General features: G+C 44.3%; 1 protein-coding gene across 2 annotated transcripts in view; it reads right to left on the bottom strand.

Moving 5' to 3' along the window:
• trappc9 (trafficking protein particle complex 9) overlaps positions 1-19413 on the bottom strand; it is a 287181-nt gene that overhangs the window by 109259 nt on the left and 158509 nt on the right. For both annotated transcript variants that reach the window (NM_001142140.1, XM_012964380.3), the window contains 1 exon segment: positions 11976-12066. In NM_001142140.1, coding sequence (NP_001135612.1) covers positions 11976-12066 — 91 coding nt within the window.

Raw genomic sequence — 19413 nt, forward strand, 5'->3', positions numbered from 1 at the left:
CAGAGAAAAGGGAATCATTTAACCATGAAATAAACCCAATAGGGCTGTTCTGCCCCCAATAAGGGGTAATTATATCTTAGTTGGGATCAAGTACAGGTACTGTTTTATTATTACAGAGAAAAGGGAATCATTTAACCATTAAATAAACCCAATAGGGCTGTTCTGCCCCCAATAAGGGGTAATTATATCTTAGTTGGGATCAAGTACAGGTACTGTTTTATTATTACAGAGAAAAAGGAAATCGGTTTTAAAATTCTGAATTATTTGATTAAAATGGAGTCTATGGGAGACGGGCTTTCCGTAATTTGGAGCTTTCTGGATAACGTGTTTCCGGAAAAGGGGTCCGATACCTGTATATATAATATATTCTATATATTAGCAGGTTCCTCTGAGCTGGCCAATGGAATGCTCAGTAGCAATTGATGGTGACTGGATACTGCCTCGGAGGCTATTAAATATGTATGTCCTAGTTGTTTGTATTGCAGAGATATTTGCCAGGGGAATTAGCCTTGTTTGCTTTCTTTTCTTATAGAATATTCCTCCCCGTCCCTGAAGCACAGATATCATATAAGGTCAGGATATAATTGGGACTGGGGGATTCTGGGAAAAGCCTGGTCTCCAATGCACTGGCAATGACACACCCAGGGGCCACCATCACGCCCCAAGTATATTATAGTAAGGCCTATGCTTAGCAAGAATATTGCAATTGGTCTTCATTATTTACTTGCTATCGTTTTTTAATTATTTGCCTTCTTCTTCTGCCGCTTTCCAGCTTTCAAATGGGGGTCACTGACCCCGGCAGCCAAAACACTATTGCTCTGTGAGGCTACAATTTAATTGTTATTATTATGTTATATTACTTATTTTTCTATTCAGCCCCTCTCCTGTTCATATATCAGTCTTTCATTCAAACCATGCCCTGGTTGCTACGGTAATTTGGATTCTAGCAACCAAACAGCTGCTGAAACTCCAAACGGGAGAGCTGCTGAACAAAAACTGAAATAATTAAAAAACTACAAATAAAAAATGAAGACCAATTGCAAATTGTCTCAGAATATTACTGTCTGCATCATAATAAAAGTTTATTTGAAGGTGGACATCCCCTTTAATCTGGTAAGACCCAGCAATTTACATTTTATTTATATTTATTACAGGAGATCTGGGCCAATAGCTCTTCTGCTCATGAATTACAGTGGCCCAGGGATTTGCTCATAACGTCCCCTAAATAAGCTCTTTTATCTGAACCCCCCCGACTCTGATCTCTCCACTTAATTTTAAATAAACCTCGTTGTCACCTAAATAATTAACTCTGCGTTCTAAATTAATTGTGTGATGATTAAACCATTTGTTGTCTCTGTCTCTAGAGAATAACGGAGCAGAACCCTTAGTGAGTCAGAGGGATCCACAGCCTCTGATTTGTTAATCCATGGTACAGGTATGGGACCTGTTATCAAGAATGCTTGGGACCGGTGGTTTTCCAGATAAGGGGTCTTTCTGTAATTTGGATCTCAATACCTTGAGTCTACTAAAAAATAATTTAAACATTAAATAAACCCAATAGGGCTGTTCTGCCCCCAATAAGGGGTAATTATATCTTAGTTGGGATCAAGTACAGGTACTGTTTTATTATTACAGAGAAAAGGGAATCATTTAACCATTAAATAAACCCAATAGGGCTGTTCTGCCCCAATAAGGGGTAATTATATCTTAGTTGGGATCAAGTACAGGTACTGTTTTATTATTACAGAGAAAAGGGAATCATTTAACCATTAAATAAACCCAATAGGGCTGTTCTGCCCCAATAAGGGGTAATTATATCTTAGTTGGGATCAAGTACAGGTACTGTTTTATTATTACAGAGAAAAGGGAATCATTTAACCATTAAATAAACCCAATAGGGCTGTTCTGCCCCAATAAGGGGTAATTATATCTTAGTTGGGATCAAGTACAGGTACTGTTTTATTATTACAGAGAAAAGGGAATCATTTAACCATTAAATAAACCCAATAGGGCTGTTCTGCCCCAATAAGGGGTAATTATATCTTAGTTGGGATCAAGTACAGGTACTGTTTTATTATTACAGAGAAAAGGGAATCATTTAACCATTAAATAAACCCAATAGGGCTGTTCTGCCCCAATAAGGGGTAATTATATCTTAGTTGGGATCAAGTACAGGTACTGTTTTATTATTACAGAGAAAAGGGAATAATTTTTTAAAAAGTGAATTATTTGCTTATAATGGAGTCTATGAAAGATGGCCTTCCCATAACTCGGAGCTTTCTGGATAGCGGGTTTCTGGATAACAGGTCCTATACCTGTATGATAAAGGCAGTAGTAAGTACTTTATACTCACTGCAGCTTCAGTAGGAACAGTTACTATGTCTCTACATATGGAAAGTAGATATGGTTAAAGGGGAAGTATAACTAATAACCAATTTATCTGCCTATTTATGTGCTCTGACTCCCATATCAATAAATACAAAGCTACAGAAAGGAAGGTTTCTGTTCCCTCCGGGCATCAATCTGACATCTCCCCAGGAAGGAGCTCTGTTGGACTAAGGGCAGAGACTCTTCTTGCCTTGGTAAATTTCGAATAAACCCTAATTTACAGTTGGGGGTCGGAAGCACAGCGTGAGGGCACGTGAGGTTCTTGAAGGGAAGCCGAGACATCAAGCTGGTGGGAATGAGAGCCGGCCGGTTCTGACAGCCCCTGTGTCTAACGACCGTCGAGAGAACATATCACCAGCAAACTGGCTAAGCGGCGGGGGAATTCTGCTCATTGGATAAAACGCACGGTCCATTGAGCGTAACTTGTCTTTGCGCTTGAAATCCGCAGGGTGATTGGATTACAGGGGAGAAAGTTAGCCATTCGTTAGACAGGCGGCCAAAGTGAAAATGATGCCGTGTAATGCGCCTCCAATCAAGCGAGACTGCTCGGCCGCAAACCGCCTCCGCCTCGGGGTTTTATTCCAGGCTCAGAAGCTTTTGGATCCACAAATACAATAGGATGAGTTGAAATACCAATCTCAGGGGATGTAAAGGGGTCTTATTTACTGCATACCACCCCCTTAAATATACAAAGAGCAAAGCATGCTGGGAAAGAAGGAACGCTATTTACTGACCAAGTAAAGAGGGAGAATGAAGAGTGATAAACACAGCCCTTGGGTGGACTTTTAGGACTTGCATTTTATTCTTCTTATTGCATTGGGGGTAACATTACTGCCTCTCAGTGTCGGGGTCTTGAAATTCCATTAGGGGCACAATGTGAGTTGGGTTTGTGGGTTTCCCCCCGGTTGCATTTGTTGCCCCCGGGTGCCTTAGTTTCTTCCCTTCTGGCAGAGCAGAATTTCTGAAAATGTTCCCCCCCAACCCATAGAGGCCCATTGTAGCCAACAAAGCACCCACCTTCTTCACTCGCATTAATCCAATAACCAGTCCAGTGGGAGCTATTGGGAAATCCAAATTTTAGAATATGGCAGGCACTCCAGGACTTGAGAAAAAGTATCAAGCAGTAGCTCAAAAAAGTTTATTTATATTAACACATAATGCTGTATAGCCTTACGCTTTTCGTACCATCATGGTACTTAATCATAGGCTAAGACCTATTAGCCTATAATTAAGTACTATGATGGTATGAAACGCGTAAGGCTATGCAGCTATGCAGTCCTGGAGTGCCTGCCATCTTCTAAATTTTGGATTTCCTTATGGCCCCCTCAAGCTGAAGGTCTGGGGCATGAGCGCCCAGGCCCATCTATACCATCGGTGAGCATTCAACCAATATTTGACTTTAAGAGCATAGTTTCCATTTGTGTTTATCAGTGGGAGCTATTAGTCAACTACGTCCTTCATATCCCAAAATAAAAAATATATCAGCACAATTAAGACTTCTTCAGTCCATACAGTCTGATTATTAGTCAGTGTCCCCTGGGAAGGGACCCAGTGGGTTGGTCCTCCCCCAGTCTTATAGTAGCGTCTGGCTAATAGTATATCTTGTGTAGTTACAGACTTGACAATAGTGCAGTGGAGGTTTAGTTCCCCTTTACATCCAGCTGTGAGTTCTACAGGTCTCCATGTTGTACAATGATCCTTGTGCCCCGTTGCAGATCTCCGATCGCAGCAGCTGAGCCGCGGTTGCGCCTATGAGAGCCGGAGAGCAGAGGAGACGCCAATCGCTCGGTTAGAAAGCAACGCGGCTGATTTATGTCCCCAATTCATCAAACAGACGTGGAGCAGATGGGGCCACACACGTCTCACTCACGTTATTCCCGTGTAACAACTGAAATCACCTACACGGCAACTGTCAGGCCCTGAACTTCAGCACATACAGAGCAAAGGGACTTATTTAAAGGGAAAGTTCACCTTCAATATTTTCTATTTTTTGTGGTTAAAGCACAGGGTTGAGTCCCTGGGGGGGGGGGCGGTATAAATCTTGCACCCCCAGAAAGTATTACTTTTGTTTCCCATTCCCGGGTCCCACAGCCCCTACTCACCAACAGACGCCAGGATTAACCCTCTCTACTCTGACACCCCCCAGGCACACAGATAAAGGCCCCCCCTTGGTTGGCACTGTGGCCCTGGCCCATAATGCCCTTCCCCAGATGAATGCACACAGATCTAAGCGCGCCGGTTCCACACTGCCCCTTGCTACCTTGTGTTTGCTCAAGCTCGTAACGAGACGCGATCGATGGCGGATAATTGGCTGCCCTTCTTTGTGTTCATAGCGGCTCAAAGCAGTTGTTTATTTGTCCTTTAATGCAGTGGTTCTAAATCTTCCTAATGCCGCGACCCTTTAATACAGTCCCTCATGTTGTGGTGACCCCCAACCATAAAATTATTTCGACCCCCAAAGGGCCGCTGCTTTCAGTTAAAGGGGCCCCCTGTCCCTCAGCGTCAGGACTGAGCGCTCGTGATCGCGCCAATGAACGTTCTGCGCTGCGCATAGTGCCGCTTATGTTGTTTCTGTTGTTGAGCCTGACGCAGCACATAGGCCTAACATGATATCCCATAATATCCCATAATGAAGAGCCGCCAATCATCTCCCTAAAGTGACACTCGCGTGCGGAGGAACAGCATGGCGGCCGACGTGTTCATTTAACGCATTTCTGCCTCCAAGTGGGACCCGTGGGATCCGTGTGATTGATATGCAGAGCGAGGCCCCGACACATTAATGCGCAGAATAAGCAAATTACACTTCCCCCATATTCCGCACAAACATTCCGGATAAAACATTTCCAATTTGCTTTCTCAGCTCCGAATATTAAATCTGCATTAATTCCGCCACATTACAGCGAGTAGCGAGCGGCTCCGGCCCTTTTATACTGGACTCTTTCCAGCTTTCAAATGGGGGTCACTGACCCCGGCAGCCAAAAACTATTGCTCTGTGAGGCTGCAATGTTATTGTTACTTTTAATTACTTATATTTCTCTTTTAAACCACTGCTTGGTTGCTAGGTGAAATTGACCCCTAGCAACCAGACAGCCCCTGAAATTCTAAACTGGAGAGCTGCTGAACAAAAAGCTAAATAATTAAAAAACTGCAAATAAAAAATGAAGACCAATTGCAAATTGTCTCAGAATAGCATTCTCTGCATCATAGCAAAAGTAAAGGTAAACAACCCCTTTGAAGGGGAACTTGACCCACAAACTTTTTTTTATTTTTTTTTAAATGAAAATATCATTCCAAGCCCCTTTCCATTATGTCTCCAATAGGCATGGCTGACTGATATTGACCAGGGAAGGTTTAAAGGAGACACTTAAGATAAACAAAAAAAAAAAACCCTAACCCTGTAGGTAATTATGAATAATATACGGTGCTGGTTTCCCTTTGGGCTAAACATTAACCCTATCTGTAACAATGGCCCCTTTATTGGAGCTCCCTATAGATCCTCTCAGGTCCCTGTCTGGGTTTCACATGAGGGGTGGGCGTGTCCTAACGGTCCCTGCCAGAAGAACAGTAGGAGGGGGAGAGCCAATCACAGCCCTGCAGTCACACAAGCACAGACAGACTTCAGTTCCCTATCAGGTCAGCCTAGCTGCTGATTGGTTCCTATCCTATAGTGCCGCCGCCCCTCTGCACAGCCTGGGAAAGGAGGCAACAGGAAGTGGAACAGATGGGCGGAGCTAGTGGGGTTTTTGGAGAAATTTTCAGCCCAAAACACTACTTTTTAAAGTACAATCCTTCTATATTTAGATGAGTACAATTCATTGGCACAATACTGTTTGTCACACAATATGTCCCCTTTAAAAATCCTGCTGGGGCGAGGGCCTCATTAGATCATTGACACAGTCCTTGCCCCAATGCCCTGCATTGCTGCCTGGTATCTGCCCCGTATTGCCCCGAGTAATTTGCAAGAAATGTTGAATTACATTTAAAGCCAATCTTCCCAATACAACCAGGTTAATTAATTAAAGCGCAGCAGTAATAATTAGCTCTTCTCCCTACCTCCTGCTGCTACTCTATTTAATATAAATATATGGGAACAATAAACTAAGAGCTATGGATGAATGTGTTACATCTTCTGTTAACTGGTCCCATCCCATAATAGATTTCTAGAAGCCATAGGGGCAACGCTGGTGTTATGGGGGCGGGGTCTAAGCAGAGGTGGCAGTAAGGGGACCTACATCTCATTGGGCATCACAAAGTAGTTGTAGGTGGTTCCAGTAAAGGTCAGTTTAGCAATACTCTGGATAATCACCCCAACTCTGTGCAGGTCGGTAGGGAGGATGGCAGTCGGATTGCTGGGTGCAATGGGTGCCAATAGAAGGAGGCCAGCAAAGCAGGCCCTTAAGTACAGTAGTTAGGTGCAAGGGCTCATGGGGCTTGTAGTCCGGGCAGTGATTGGGTAGAAGGTAGGGGAGGTAATAAAAGGGGTGAGTGGAGGTGGGTTTGGCGCCAATTTTCCTGAACAGCTCCGCCCACCCTATTGAGAAGCACCAGTCGCAGCTATTGGATGAGCAATAAATGGCAGGAGTTGGGCAGTAGGAGCCATGGCGGAAGTTGTGCAGGGCTAGGCGCGGTGGTGATTAGCCAATGTTAAAAGGGGAGGGACAAAAGATAAGGGGAGGAGTCTCTGGGATTTGTTATGCCGGTTAACAAGGGTAGTGTTATATATTAACGTGTTGACATTGTAACGTTGTATGATTGGTAATTATATGCAATAAACTTGGCTGCCGCCTTCATAACCCACACGGAGTCTGAGGGTTAGTGAAAGGGGGGTGAGAGTTTTGGGGGGACTTGACGCTGCCCGTGTCATGTAATAGGGACGCGCAATGCGTTACTTCCTGTAGGAGTCGGACCAAACCAATGCATTTTTTGTGGGGGGAGCTAATTTCTGGATTATTATTCAGAGGTCCCTCAAGGAAAAGTAAAAACGTTATGTAGCTGGCAGCCATGCAGAATACGGAATATGGCAAAAGCGTCAGTGTGCGACCCAGTGACATGGATACAGGCACATTTATATATTAATTATTATATTTATTCTGAATCCGACAGATGTTTATCGTGGGCTGCCCAGCTGCTGTGAGTTCTTGCCAACTGAGCACAATATGGTACATATGTCTGTACGGACGCAGAGAGGGGGGGAACATAAATAAATAATTGCCCCTGCCTGGTTTAATGCCCCAGCTCCGCGCTCAATGACGGGCAAGTGGGAGTCGCTGCCGCTGTGATTACGCGGCCTGTGTGACTAAGGCTCTGACTGGCATATGTGCCCGGGGCTGGTATTTACAGAGCCACGTCTGCCACTGAAACGGGCCTAATTAATCACCGCAACCCATACACTGCTGCCAAGGAACGAGAGGAACTTAAAGGACTTAATTTTATTTCCATTTTATTCATGTTATTTGCTAATATAACCGCTACTGAAAGCAGTATTTGTCTGTTACAATTCTCTGACTGTTGGTTCTGACTGTGTACAGGTATCGGACCCCTTATATGGAAACCCATTATCCAGAAAGTTCCAAATTACGGAAAGGTCATTTCCCATAGACTCCATTTTAATCAAATAATTCTTATTTTTAAAAATTATTTCCCTTTTCTCTGTAATAATAAAACAGTACCTGTACTTGATCCCAACTAAGATATAATTACCCCTTATTGGGGCAGAACAGCCCTATTGGGTTTATTTAATGGTTAAATGATTCCCTTTTCTCTGTAATAATAAAACAGTACCTGTACTTGATCCCAACTAAGATATAATTACCCCTTATTGGGGGCAGAACAGCCCTATTGGGTTTATTTAATGGTTAAATGATTCCCTTTTCTCTGTAATAATAAAACAGTACCTGTACTTGATCCCAACTAAGATATAATTACCCCTTATTGGGGCAGAACAGCCCTATTGGGTTTATTTAATGGTTAAATGATTCCCTTTTCTCTGTAATAATAAAACAGTACCTGTACTTGATCCCAACTAAGATATAATTACCCCTTATTGGGGGCAGAACAGCCCTATTGGGTTTATTTAATGGTTAAATGATTCCCTTTTCTCTGTAATAATAAAACAGTACCTGTACTTGATCCCAACTAAGATATAATTACCCCTTATTGGGGCAGAACAGCCCTATTGGGTTTATTTCATGGTTAAATGATTCCCTTTTCTCTGTAATAATAAAACAGTACCTGTACTTGATCCCAACTAAGATATAATTACCCCTTATTGGGGCAGAACAGCCCTATTGGGTTTATTTCATGGTTAAATGATTCCCTTTTCTCTGTAATAATAAAACAGTACCTGTACTTGATCCCAACTAAGATATAATTACCCCTTATTGGGGGCAGAACAGCCCTATTGGGTTTAATTACTGTTTAAATAATTTTTTCAGTAGACTTAAGATAGGAGATCCGAATTACGGAAAGATCCCTTATACAGAAAACTCCAGGTCCCGAGCATTCTGAATAACAGGTCCCATACCTGTACCACTGAACCACAGAGCCTGTGAAGTACTGTGGAAAGTGGGGTCTTGGCCCAGTCCAAATCGATACATACCCCAAGGGGTGGCACTTGGGGACCCTACTGTATAGGGACATGTCAGTGTATTAGAGTGCTGTCAATATTAGACATATTTACTAAGCCCCACGGTGAGGGGATTATTTTATGATATGCGCAAGGTTATTTCTATCCCCGTTAATTATCCCCTTACAGTTCCTGTACATTACCAGAGCGCGGCTGGGCGCCCCCGGCGGAACACCAGCCCCCTGTAATTTCAATTATCCCCCAATTCTGCCCTTATCAGTAACTGCCCTGTATATTCAGCACTTCTGTACATTAGGATTTGTTATCCGCTCGTGGTTAGGACGCGGCCGAGCAGGGAACACACAATGCAGCATTGGTTCCGCTACGGCGCCGCGGGGCTTACAGCAGCACTGACAGTTACGGGGGAAATGCGGCCCCCCGGGGAGAGTCCAATTTGGAAAGATGGCGGGAGGCCTCGCTAAAGCCGGGCTAAACCATTTCCCAACTGCCCCGGGAAGCAACACTCTGAGGGATCATATGGGTTTGGGTGAAAATAATGTAAATGTCACATCTGTAATGAGAAAACCTTCAGGTCTGGGTGTAGAGAAATCAGCCAATGGGGTGCCCCCCTTTAATACTGGGCGCAATGGGTTAATTTCAAGGTGTTATTCTGGTCTAGAGTCATTTAAAGGGGTTTAAGTTAACTTTTAGTAAGATGTAGAGAGTAATATTCTGAGACAGTTTGCTATTGGTCTTCATTTTATTATTTGTATTTTTTTTTATTAGTTATTGAATTTTCAGTTCAGGAGCTCTTCAGTTTGGGGTTTCAGCAGCTATTGGGTTGCTAGGGTCTAAATTACCTTAGCAACCAGGGAGTGGTTTGAATGAGAGATGAAGAGAAATTTGCCTGAATATAAAGATAAGGAATAAAAAGTAAATAAAACTGGAGCCTCATAGAGCAATAGTTTCTGGCTGCCGGGGTCAGTGACCCCCAATTGAAAGCGACAAGGATTCAGAAGGAGAAGGCAGGCAGGGTCGGACTTGGCCACTGGGATACCGCTCCCCCCGTCCTCCCCTGATGCATTTCATTTACACCCATTCAGAGGAGGATGTCGGGTGGGTGGCAGGGGCCCCTGTGGGGGTGCAGGGGATGCGGTTGGTGGGCACCTTGGGGGGTGCGCACCCCCCAGTCCAACACTGAAGGCAAGTAATTAAAAAACAATAAAAAATAAAGACCAATGGAAAATTTCTTAGAATTGGCCATTCTATAACATACTAAGGGGCACATTTACTAACCCACGAACGGGCCGAATGCGATTTTTTCGTAATGATCGGTAATTTTGCGATTTTTTTCGGCGTCTTTACGATTTTTGCGTAAAAACGCGAGTTTTTCTGCGTCTTTACGATTTTTGCGTAAAAACGCGAGTATTTCATAGCCATTACGAAAGTTGCGCAACGTCGCAATTTTTTCGTAGCGTTAAAACTTGCGTGAAACGTCGCGCCTTTTAAGTTTTAACGCTACGAAAAAGGCGCGACTTTGCGCGCAAGTGTTAACGCTACGAAAAAATCGCGACTTTGCGCAACTTTCGTAATGGCTATGAAAAACTCGTGTTTTTACGCAAAAATCGTAAAGACGCCGAAAAAATCGCAAAAAATACGAAAAAGTCGCAAAATGTTCGTTTCCAATTGGAATTTTTCCAAATCGGATTCGAAATTGTGTCTTAGTAAATCAGCCCCTAAGAGTTAACTTAAAGGTGAACCCACCCCTTTAATACATGCACTAAATTACGGGCAGGGTACAAAAGTGCCCGCCAATTTAAAAAACTGAAAAGATGTAGTGGAAGGCAAATAATTTGAAAACCATAAAAAATAAATAATGAAGACCAATTGCAAAGTTGCTGGGAATAGGACCAGTCTAAAACATTTCCCCAAAACGTTCTTTGCTGCTTTGTAAAACACGGACACAATGTGCAGCACTAGTGTGTAAATGTACCGAGAATCACGATAGGGGGATTATAGGGGTACGGTCCAATGAGAGCAGCCGCAGGGGGTGGAGCCAGTGCAGTATTACATGCACTATGGGGCAATGAGAATATCATACAGGCAGAGTTGCCTGAGGTCCATTTGCAGAACAGCTTTACAGGCTTTGTAATTGGCTAATTAATTGTTTCATAATCTACATCATTTAATCACAATATTCTCAATAGTTTCCCTTTCAATAAATGAGAGCTTTTAAGCCCTTTCAGCCTCGGGTCGGATCCTTCCATCGAGCAATTAGAAATCCATCGCTCGCGACCCTCCTCCCTGTGTGGCGACACTTTCATTTAGAACTTGATTATTTGGGTGTTTGAACTGAAGTTTGTGTATCTGCCCCCACGTTTCTAGAACTGGGAGGGAATTCAATGGGGCAATAACTCTACAGAACTGGGAGTTCCCATTGGTTGTTTGTTTTATTCGGCTTCGTCATCCCGCCGAGGAGCCTGGGAACTGTAGTTTGCACAGAATATCAATGAGCAAAGAGAAGTATAACACAATAAATATGAGCAGTGCAGGAAATACAATATTTGTCCTCTCCATTTCCAATTCCCTGTATTAGATTATAAATAGGCCCCCAGGTTCCCCCACGGGGCCAACCAATCATGAATAAGCAAGAACAATACAACTATTAATCGACTGTATAACCAATAGAGACCAATCAGCATTCTCCGCACACACACATTCTCTGTAAAGGGAAAGTAAACCTACACGTGCTTCTGTTTGCTTGTTTAACCCCATGGGCCCAAAGAAGTTGTTGAACTGTGACTCCAAGTGCCTCCTGTCAAGCAGGGGGGCAGTAGCCCAACAACCCCCCGAGGGCCGCACAGTGACTGGAATTTAAACCAATCAGATCATTTCATCCCAGCCTTGGGCGTTAAAGACGAAAACCAAATGTCAATGTTCATTTAACACACAGGCAATATTCTGTAGGTTTGCGGTACAGAAAGGGTTAAAAATCAGATGCCCCCCCAAGGGGACCACTTACCCCACTGGAGAGGAGCCAATTGGAGATGCTCGAGAACCAGCTGATTTAACACTCCTTCGACGCTCGCCTCGCCTTCTCGCTTCAGAGATGGGTGGGAAAGGGTTAAGGGAAAATAACACTGGCCAACCAGAAGGAAGAATAATGAAGACTTTCTGCAATTCAATGACCTGGAAGTTTATATGGCAATGAGTATGGCCAGTGTGAGTATGGCCAGTGTGAGTCTGACAGTGAGTATGGCCAGTGTGAGTCTGACAGTGAGTATAGCCAGTGTGAGTCTGACAGTGAGTATGGCCAGTGTGAGTCTGACAGTGAGTATGGCCAGTGTGAGTCGACAGTGAGTATGGCCAGTGTGAGTCTGACAGTGAGTATGGCCAGTGTGAGTCTGACAGCGAGTATGGCCAGTGTGAGTATGGCCAGCGTGAGTATGGCCAGTGTAAGTCTGACTGTAAGTATGGCCAGTGTGAGTCTGACAGTGAGTATGGCCAGCGTGAGTCTGACAGTGAGTATGGCCAGCGTGAGTATGGCCAGTGTGAGTATGGCCAGTGTGAGTCTGACAGTGAGTCTGACTGTAAGTATGGCCAGTGTGAGTCTGACAGTGACTATGGCCAGCGTGAGTATGGTCAGTGTGAGTATGGCCAGTGTGAGTCTATGTGGCCATTGGGTATGGCAGTGTAAGGTGGCCATACATGGTAAGATTTGCCCGATTGGCAAGGTCTCCTAATGAGTGGATCTTCTTCCAATCTGCTCACCTAAAGGTGATACTGAGCTAATTTTGACCCTAGAGCCAAACAATCGAGTTACAATGGGGGCACAGGCGCCATCAGACCGAGGGCTGCATCAACAAACCGACGTGGGCTCCGATTTAAGCCTCAATACAAATTACTTGTATATTAAAAACCCTAGATACGAGACAGACAGACAGAGGGACATACAGACAGAGGGACAGACAGACAGAGGGACAGACAGACAGAGGGACAGACAGACAGAGGGACAGACAGACAGAGGGACAGACAGAGGGACAGACAGAGGGACAGACAGACAGAGGGACAGACAGAGGGACCGTTTCTCTATGAGACCTGGATTGCCCTATGAGTGGGTTGCCCCACTTTTACTTGCCCCCTACCTTGCCCATAGTAAATGTATGTATATCTTTATTTATGGAAATGGCCCATTATGTCTCTGTGCTGCTCCCATCACTGTTCTACAACATATTCCTTCTACTCTTTGCTGGAGATTTGTGGAATTCTCATTTTTTAGGAATATTTTAGGTTGACTGTTGAACCCCAAGACAATGACACATGAGGAGATCAGTTGCCCCGAGATTAATCATCTCTAGTCGTAGTCGTTAATTATTTAGCTTTTTTTTTTAATTCTTTATTTTGCATTTAAGATTAATTAGCTTTTTGTTCAGAAAATGGCCAGCTATCTGGTTGCTAGGGCACAATATACCCTAGCAACCAGGTGGTGGTTTGAAAAAGAGACATGAATATGAAAAGAGGAGGGCCTAAACAGAGAGATAAGTGATAAAACGCAACACAAACAATAAAATTGTAGCCTTTTGGCTGCCGGGAAGATGGAAAGAATCAAGCGGAAGGTGAATAATTAAAGAACTATACAATATAAAAAATGAAGACCAATTGAAAAGTTGCTAAGAATAAGGCATTTTACAGTTCTAGTGCAAAAAATGCAAATCTTGAAAGAAAAAAAAAAGAAATGTGAACGTTAGTAAATGCCCCCCGGAAAGCATCAGAAGAGATTAGTCGCCACCGTTAGAGGAGATTTAATCACTGGGCAATTAATCTCCTCATGTGACATTGCGCTAATGAGGCTCCTCCCTATGGGGGGGCAATATATTATCTGCCTCACAATGTGAGTAAATTTCGCGCTGAGGCTTTTGGAAGTCGCTTTGATGCCGATAGGAACAAAGTGCAAATGGCGCGGTTTGTTTTCCCTCCCGCGGGCGAATCCGTCTCCTTCCCGCGCCCCAAACTCCCTAATGGCCTATTGGGAGCGTTGTTATCAGAGCAAATATGATAAATGCGAGCGCAATGTGCGGCTCCTGCGGATAATCAGCTCCTATGGGCGGAACGTCTCTCCCTCGGATTCTGCTTCTGGGAATTGGGCCGCTCCGGCTTCTCTCTCTTATCTCTCAACCACGGGTTTCCCCGAGTGCAAACAGCACCAGCAATTTATATATATATTCCTACTCTTATCTTATGGCAAACTGAACACATCTCTAACCCAACCAATGAATTGAATTTTATCAACCTGCTAAAAAAATAACATCCTAGCCGGACATTTTTAAAGGGGAACTTCAGCTTCCAAGAGCCCCAAACAGCACAGAAACCCCTAATATCCCTATCCCTGTAATCTGTTCCTTCAAACAGTAGGAATAAATCCCATGTTTATATGCTGAAATCCAGCTGCAAAACAGTTCTTCTCTTTCTGCATCATTTGAAATCCTGGCAGGGGAGGAGGGACTAAAACACTGATGTTACACATTGTAACAACTTCCCCACAGCTTACAGACAGCATGCAGGAACTACATAACCCACAATGCATTGCACTGGGATGTTCCTTTCCTTATTGACATCACGTGTGCAGCAGGGAATTGTGGGATTGGGAGGAGGCAGGCTGAAGGCAGGCGACTACTGCTACATTTTATTTGGGTCACAAAGTAGTCGGATCAGCAGGGGAACAGGCGGTGGGGCTTAGGGAACAGGGGGAGGGGTTTAGGGAACAGTTCCAAACCATAGTATTACGTTAAACATTATGAAAAGGCTGCATATTTTTAATTGATGTATATTGCAAAGTTGCTTGAAATTATGTTTAAGTTGTGTTGGGGTGAAGTTCCCCTTTAATTAGAAGCAACAAACAAAACTATGCCCTTGTGTGTCCATTACAACAAGTACATATAACACGTCGGTCATGTCCCACCTCCTTCAATCGCAGGTGCGGCCGGACAGGAGAGAAAACACATAACTGTATTATCCCCAACAATATATTACAGGCCAATAAATAGATGAGTTTTACTTTGTGCCCTGGACCTACTGTATTTCCCACTCCCAGGTGTCAGCTCTTGTGCGCCAGTCCCAACACGCTCCAGCGGCAACGCTCCATTGGGAACGGGGGGGGGGGGGGGGCTCGACCATCTGCTCTTAATAGAACAAAAGCAGCAAAATGTTTCAGAAAGTGAATTATCCCCGATACCTCGCAAGGTGAACAAAGACAAGACAATTAAATCTTGATAATGATGGAAAATTCATTATGAAAGAAACTGCCGGCTAAAAATAGCCCTTTCTAACGACGATAATTATAATTGATCCGAGTTCCACAGCTCCTTTTATTAAAGCAATTTTCAGCCGCTTATAATTGCAGATCTGGCGCTTCTGCTGGACGGGAGCTGGAACAGCTGAAATAGATTTGTAACAGTCTCGATTCGAGAGAATTTTTAATATCTTCTTCTTCTGTCTGATCTGCGAAGGGTGTAAGCAGCACCCAGCACCCTGTCTCTAAACTCAGCACTGCCCCCTATAGATCATAATAATTGTACAGACATGAGAAAACATTGGGGTAACAGTCACCCTGCTATAGTTCCAGGGTACAAATAAGCACTCACCCCAAATCCCACCCCCTAACTGGCCTTCAGGCTGGGCCCCCTTAGCCCATAACAAGGTTACAGATATATAGAAACATTGGGTAACAGTCACCCTGCTATAGTTCCAGGGGTACCCAGGGCACAAATAAGCACTCACCCCAAATCCCCCCCTAACTGGCCTTCAGGCTGGGCCCCCTTAGCCCATAACAAGGTTACAGATATATAGAAACATTGGGGTAACAGTCACCCTGCTATAGTTCCAGGGGTACCCAGGGACAAATAAGCACTCACCCCAAACCCCCCCTAACTGGCCTTCAGGCTGGGCCCCCTTAGCCCATAACAAGGTTACAGATATATAGAAACATTGGGGTAACAGTCACCCCGCTATAGTTCCAGGGGTACCCAGGGCACAAATAAGCACTCACCCCAAATCCCCCCCTAACTGGCCTTCAGGCTGGGCCCCCTTAGCCCATAACAAGGTTACAGATATATAGAAACATTGGGGTAACAGTCACCCCGCTATAGTTCCAGGGGTACCCAGGGCACAAATAAGCACTCACCCCAAATCCCCCCCTAACTGGCCTTCAGGCTGGGCCCCCTTAGCCATAACAAGGTTACAGATATATAGAAACATTGGGGTAACAGTCACCCCGCTATAGTTCCAGGGGTACCCAGGGCACAAATAAGCACTCACCCCAAATCCCCCCCTAACTGGCCTTCAGGCTGGGCCCCCTTAGCCCATAACAAGGTTACAGATATATAGAAACATTGGGGTAACAGTCACCCCGCTATAGTTCCAGGGGTACCCAGGGCACAAATAAGCACTCACCCCAAATCCCCCCTAACTGGCCTTCAGGCTGGGCCCCCTTAGCCCATAACAAGGTTACAGATATATAGAAACATTGGGGTAACAGTCACCCCGCTATAGTTCCAGGGGTACCCAGGGCACAAATAAGCACTCACCCCAAATCCCCCCCTAACTGGCCTTCAGGCTGGGCCCCCTTAGCCCATAACAAGGTTACAGATATATAGAAACATTGGGGAATCTTTTTTTTGGGGGGGGGGAAAGCTTTTTCATCCCATTCTGACTGTGGACACGGGTTTGTTATTTAGAAAGAGAGCTATTGCCTCTCCATGTTGTAAGGAAAGTTTCCATTTGCCTCCTAGATCCTGGATTAGCCTGGAGGTCCCGCAGCTAAAGGGAGGAGTGTTGGGACTAGTGATCAGATTCGATACAGAATTTATTTTGAACGTAATAAGAAAAAGGCAAACCCCTTATCAGTCAGGTTTTCCATAGAAAGCTAACTTATCCTTTAATGATAAATAAAACATTAGCTCGCTATCCCCGGCCTCCCAGAAGGCAATGAAGGCAGACATTCCCCTGCCCTACACACGCCGTTCCTGCTTGAGACAAGTTTGCTTGGTGTTTTCCAAAACATTATTACGGAGAGAGGCAAATATCAGGGCAGGATTTTGCCTCATTTGGAAGAGAACTTTATCTTCAAATTAACAGGCGCCGGGTATTTGCAGGGAATAAAAGTGGGACTTTGGCGCTCTGATCTGCTAATGTTCTTGTGTAGCTGACATTTGCTTTCTGTGTAACAAACATGTACTTTCAAAACTCAAAACCAATTATCCGGACAAAAAGCCAATCCCGCTTTGAGCACAATCTCTGCCGCGCACATTCTAGAGAAACGCGCCGGGCCCCTCACAGCAGCGCGTATGGCTGGGTTTAATGGCCCCCTCTCTGAATTGTCTCAAATAATGCTCTATGGCAGCGCATTCCAGGCTTTTGGTTCAGTATCACCCTGGACCCCCATGAACTCATAACAACTCATATGAAACAACATATAGTCATAGTACCCATAATGGCTGCCACCAAATAAGTGTAGACCTCAGATCCCATCCTAAATGGCCTTCAAGCTCACATTCCAGGAGACAACACTGCCATTCTCCGAAATCTCACCCCGACTCGCCTTTAGGCTGCCTCATCCCACGGTTCCAGGCCCATCTAACAGTGCGGCAGCCATAGAGTGGCACCAACCAACGAGCAATTACTGGTCTGGCAGCCATTTAATACACTGTGTAGAAACATATGCTGATTCTATAGAGCAGTGATCCCCAACCGGTGGCTCGTGAGCAACATGTTGCCCCCCAAACCCTTGAATGTTGCTCTCAGTGGCCTCAAAGCAGGGGCTTATTTTTGAACTTCTGGTTTGGAGTCAAGTTTTGGTTGCATAAAAACCAAGTATAATGCCAAACAGAGCCTTCTATAGGCTGTCAGTCCACATAGGGGCTATAAAGTAGTCAATTATAGCTCTATTGGCACCCCCAGGAAACTTTTTCATACTTGAGTTGCTCCCCATCTGCCATTTAAATGTATAAAAGGTTGGGGATCAATGCTACAGAGTCAAGGCTATGAAGAAGGTCAAGACAAATGGTAATGGAGAAGAGTAAAAGGAACAAGGAATTAGAGATGGCAAAAGAAGAACAGAAAAGATGGTTGGAAACACAGTTGGGAAGATGAATAGGGAAGAAAGAAGTCAGTTCATAATACATTTCAGATAAGCCAACAACCTCAATGCTAACTCCCAGGAGGTAGTCCAACGTACAAAGACTTAACCTTCAATATACCTAATAGGATACAAACTGATACCCACTATCAGGCCAAACAGAGGCTTCTGTAGGCTGCCAGTCCACAGAGGGGCTATAAAGTAGCCCATTATAGCTCTATTGGCACCCCCAGGAACCTTTTTCATGCTTGTGTTGCTCCCCATCACTTCTTCCATTTAAATGTGGCTCACGGGTATAAAAGTTTGTGGATCCCTGCTATAGAGTCTATCATTTATTGTGCACAATTAACATTTCTTTTCTTGGTATTTTTTTCTGTTGACTGCAGCACACTGGAATGGCTCATGTTGGTGACAGTATCAGTTGGCTTTCCATCAAAAACAGACATTGGGCTTTTACCCTGTTTTGCATAAAGGTTGTTCATCCCATGGTGGAGTAAAATACAATAAAAAGAGAGAGAAAGAAGAAGAGGATAAAGGAGGTCAAGACAAATGGTCATGGAGGAGAGTAAAAGGAACAAGGAAGTAGAGATGGGAGAAGAACAACAGAAAAGATGGTTGGAAACACAGTAAGGAACATGAATAGGGAAGAAAAAAAGTTAGTTCGTAATAAATTTCAGATAAGCCAACAACCTTGATGCTAACTCCCAGGAGGCAGTCCAACGTACAAAGACTTAACCTTCAATATACCCAATAGGATACAAACTGATACCCACTAAGAAATACTGTGCATTTGCCTGTATTCTGTACGCTGCGCTTCTAGCCTCTGGTGATTACCCATGGGTCCCACTCCGGTACCTCCGTCTCACCGCACATTAGATTAGCAGATAAGCCCGGAATGTGTAAAACATGTTCTCTTTTCATTAACATGAGTTTGACTAAGCCACTAAATGCACAATTAGGTACAACCCGACCGGCACTTTCCCTGCACTCCCTGCCAGTTAAGCCTCCTATAAAGCTATTTTGTGAGCACTTTAAAGCCACGGATCAGCTTACAGAGCAGTCAGACACATTACCGTCCTTGTCTAATCAAGTTCAGTTCGGCCGAGGGGAACATCCCTAGGGGGGGGCCCACGGCAAACTTTCTGGCACCTGGCACAGAACAGGCTAAAGCTGATGTTATTTGGCAGAAAGTGAATGATTTCTACTTTTATTCACGTTATTGTACAGAGACACCACGGAAATGGCTCAGCTGCAGGAACATCTCAGGAGGCCACATATATATGTGAAAAGGTAGCATTGTTTGAAGGGAAACTGTCACGCAAAGCAA

This window comes from Xenopus tropicalis, chromosome 6 (assembly GCF_000004195.4).
Source record: "Xenopus tropicalis strain Nigerian chromosome 6, UCB_Xtro_10.0, whole genome shotgun sequence".
NCBI lineage: Eukaryota > Metazoa > Chordata > Amphibia > Anura > Pipidae > Xenopus > Xenopus tropicalis.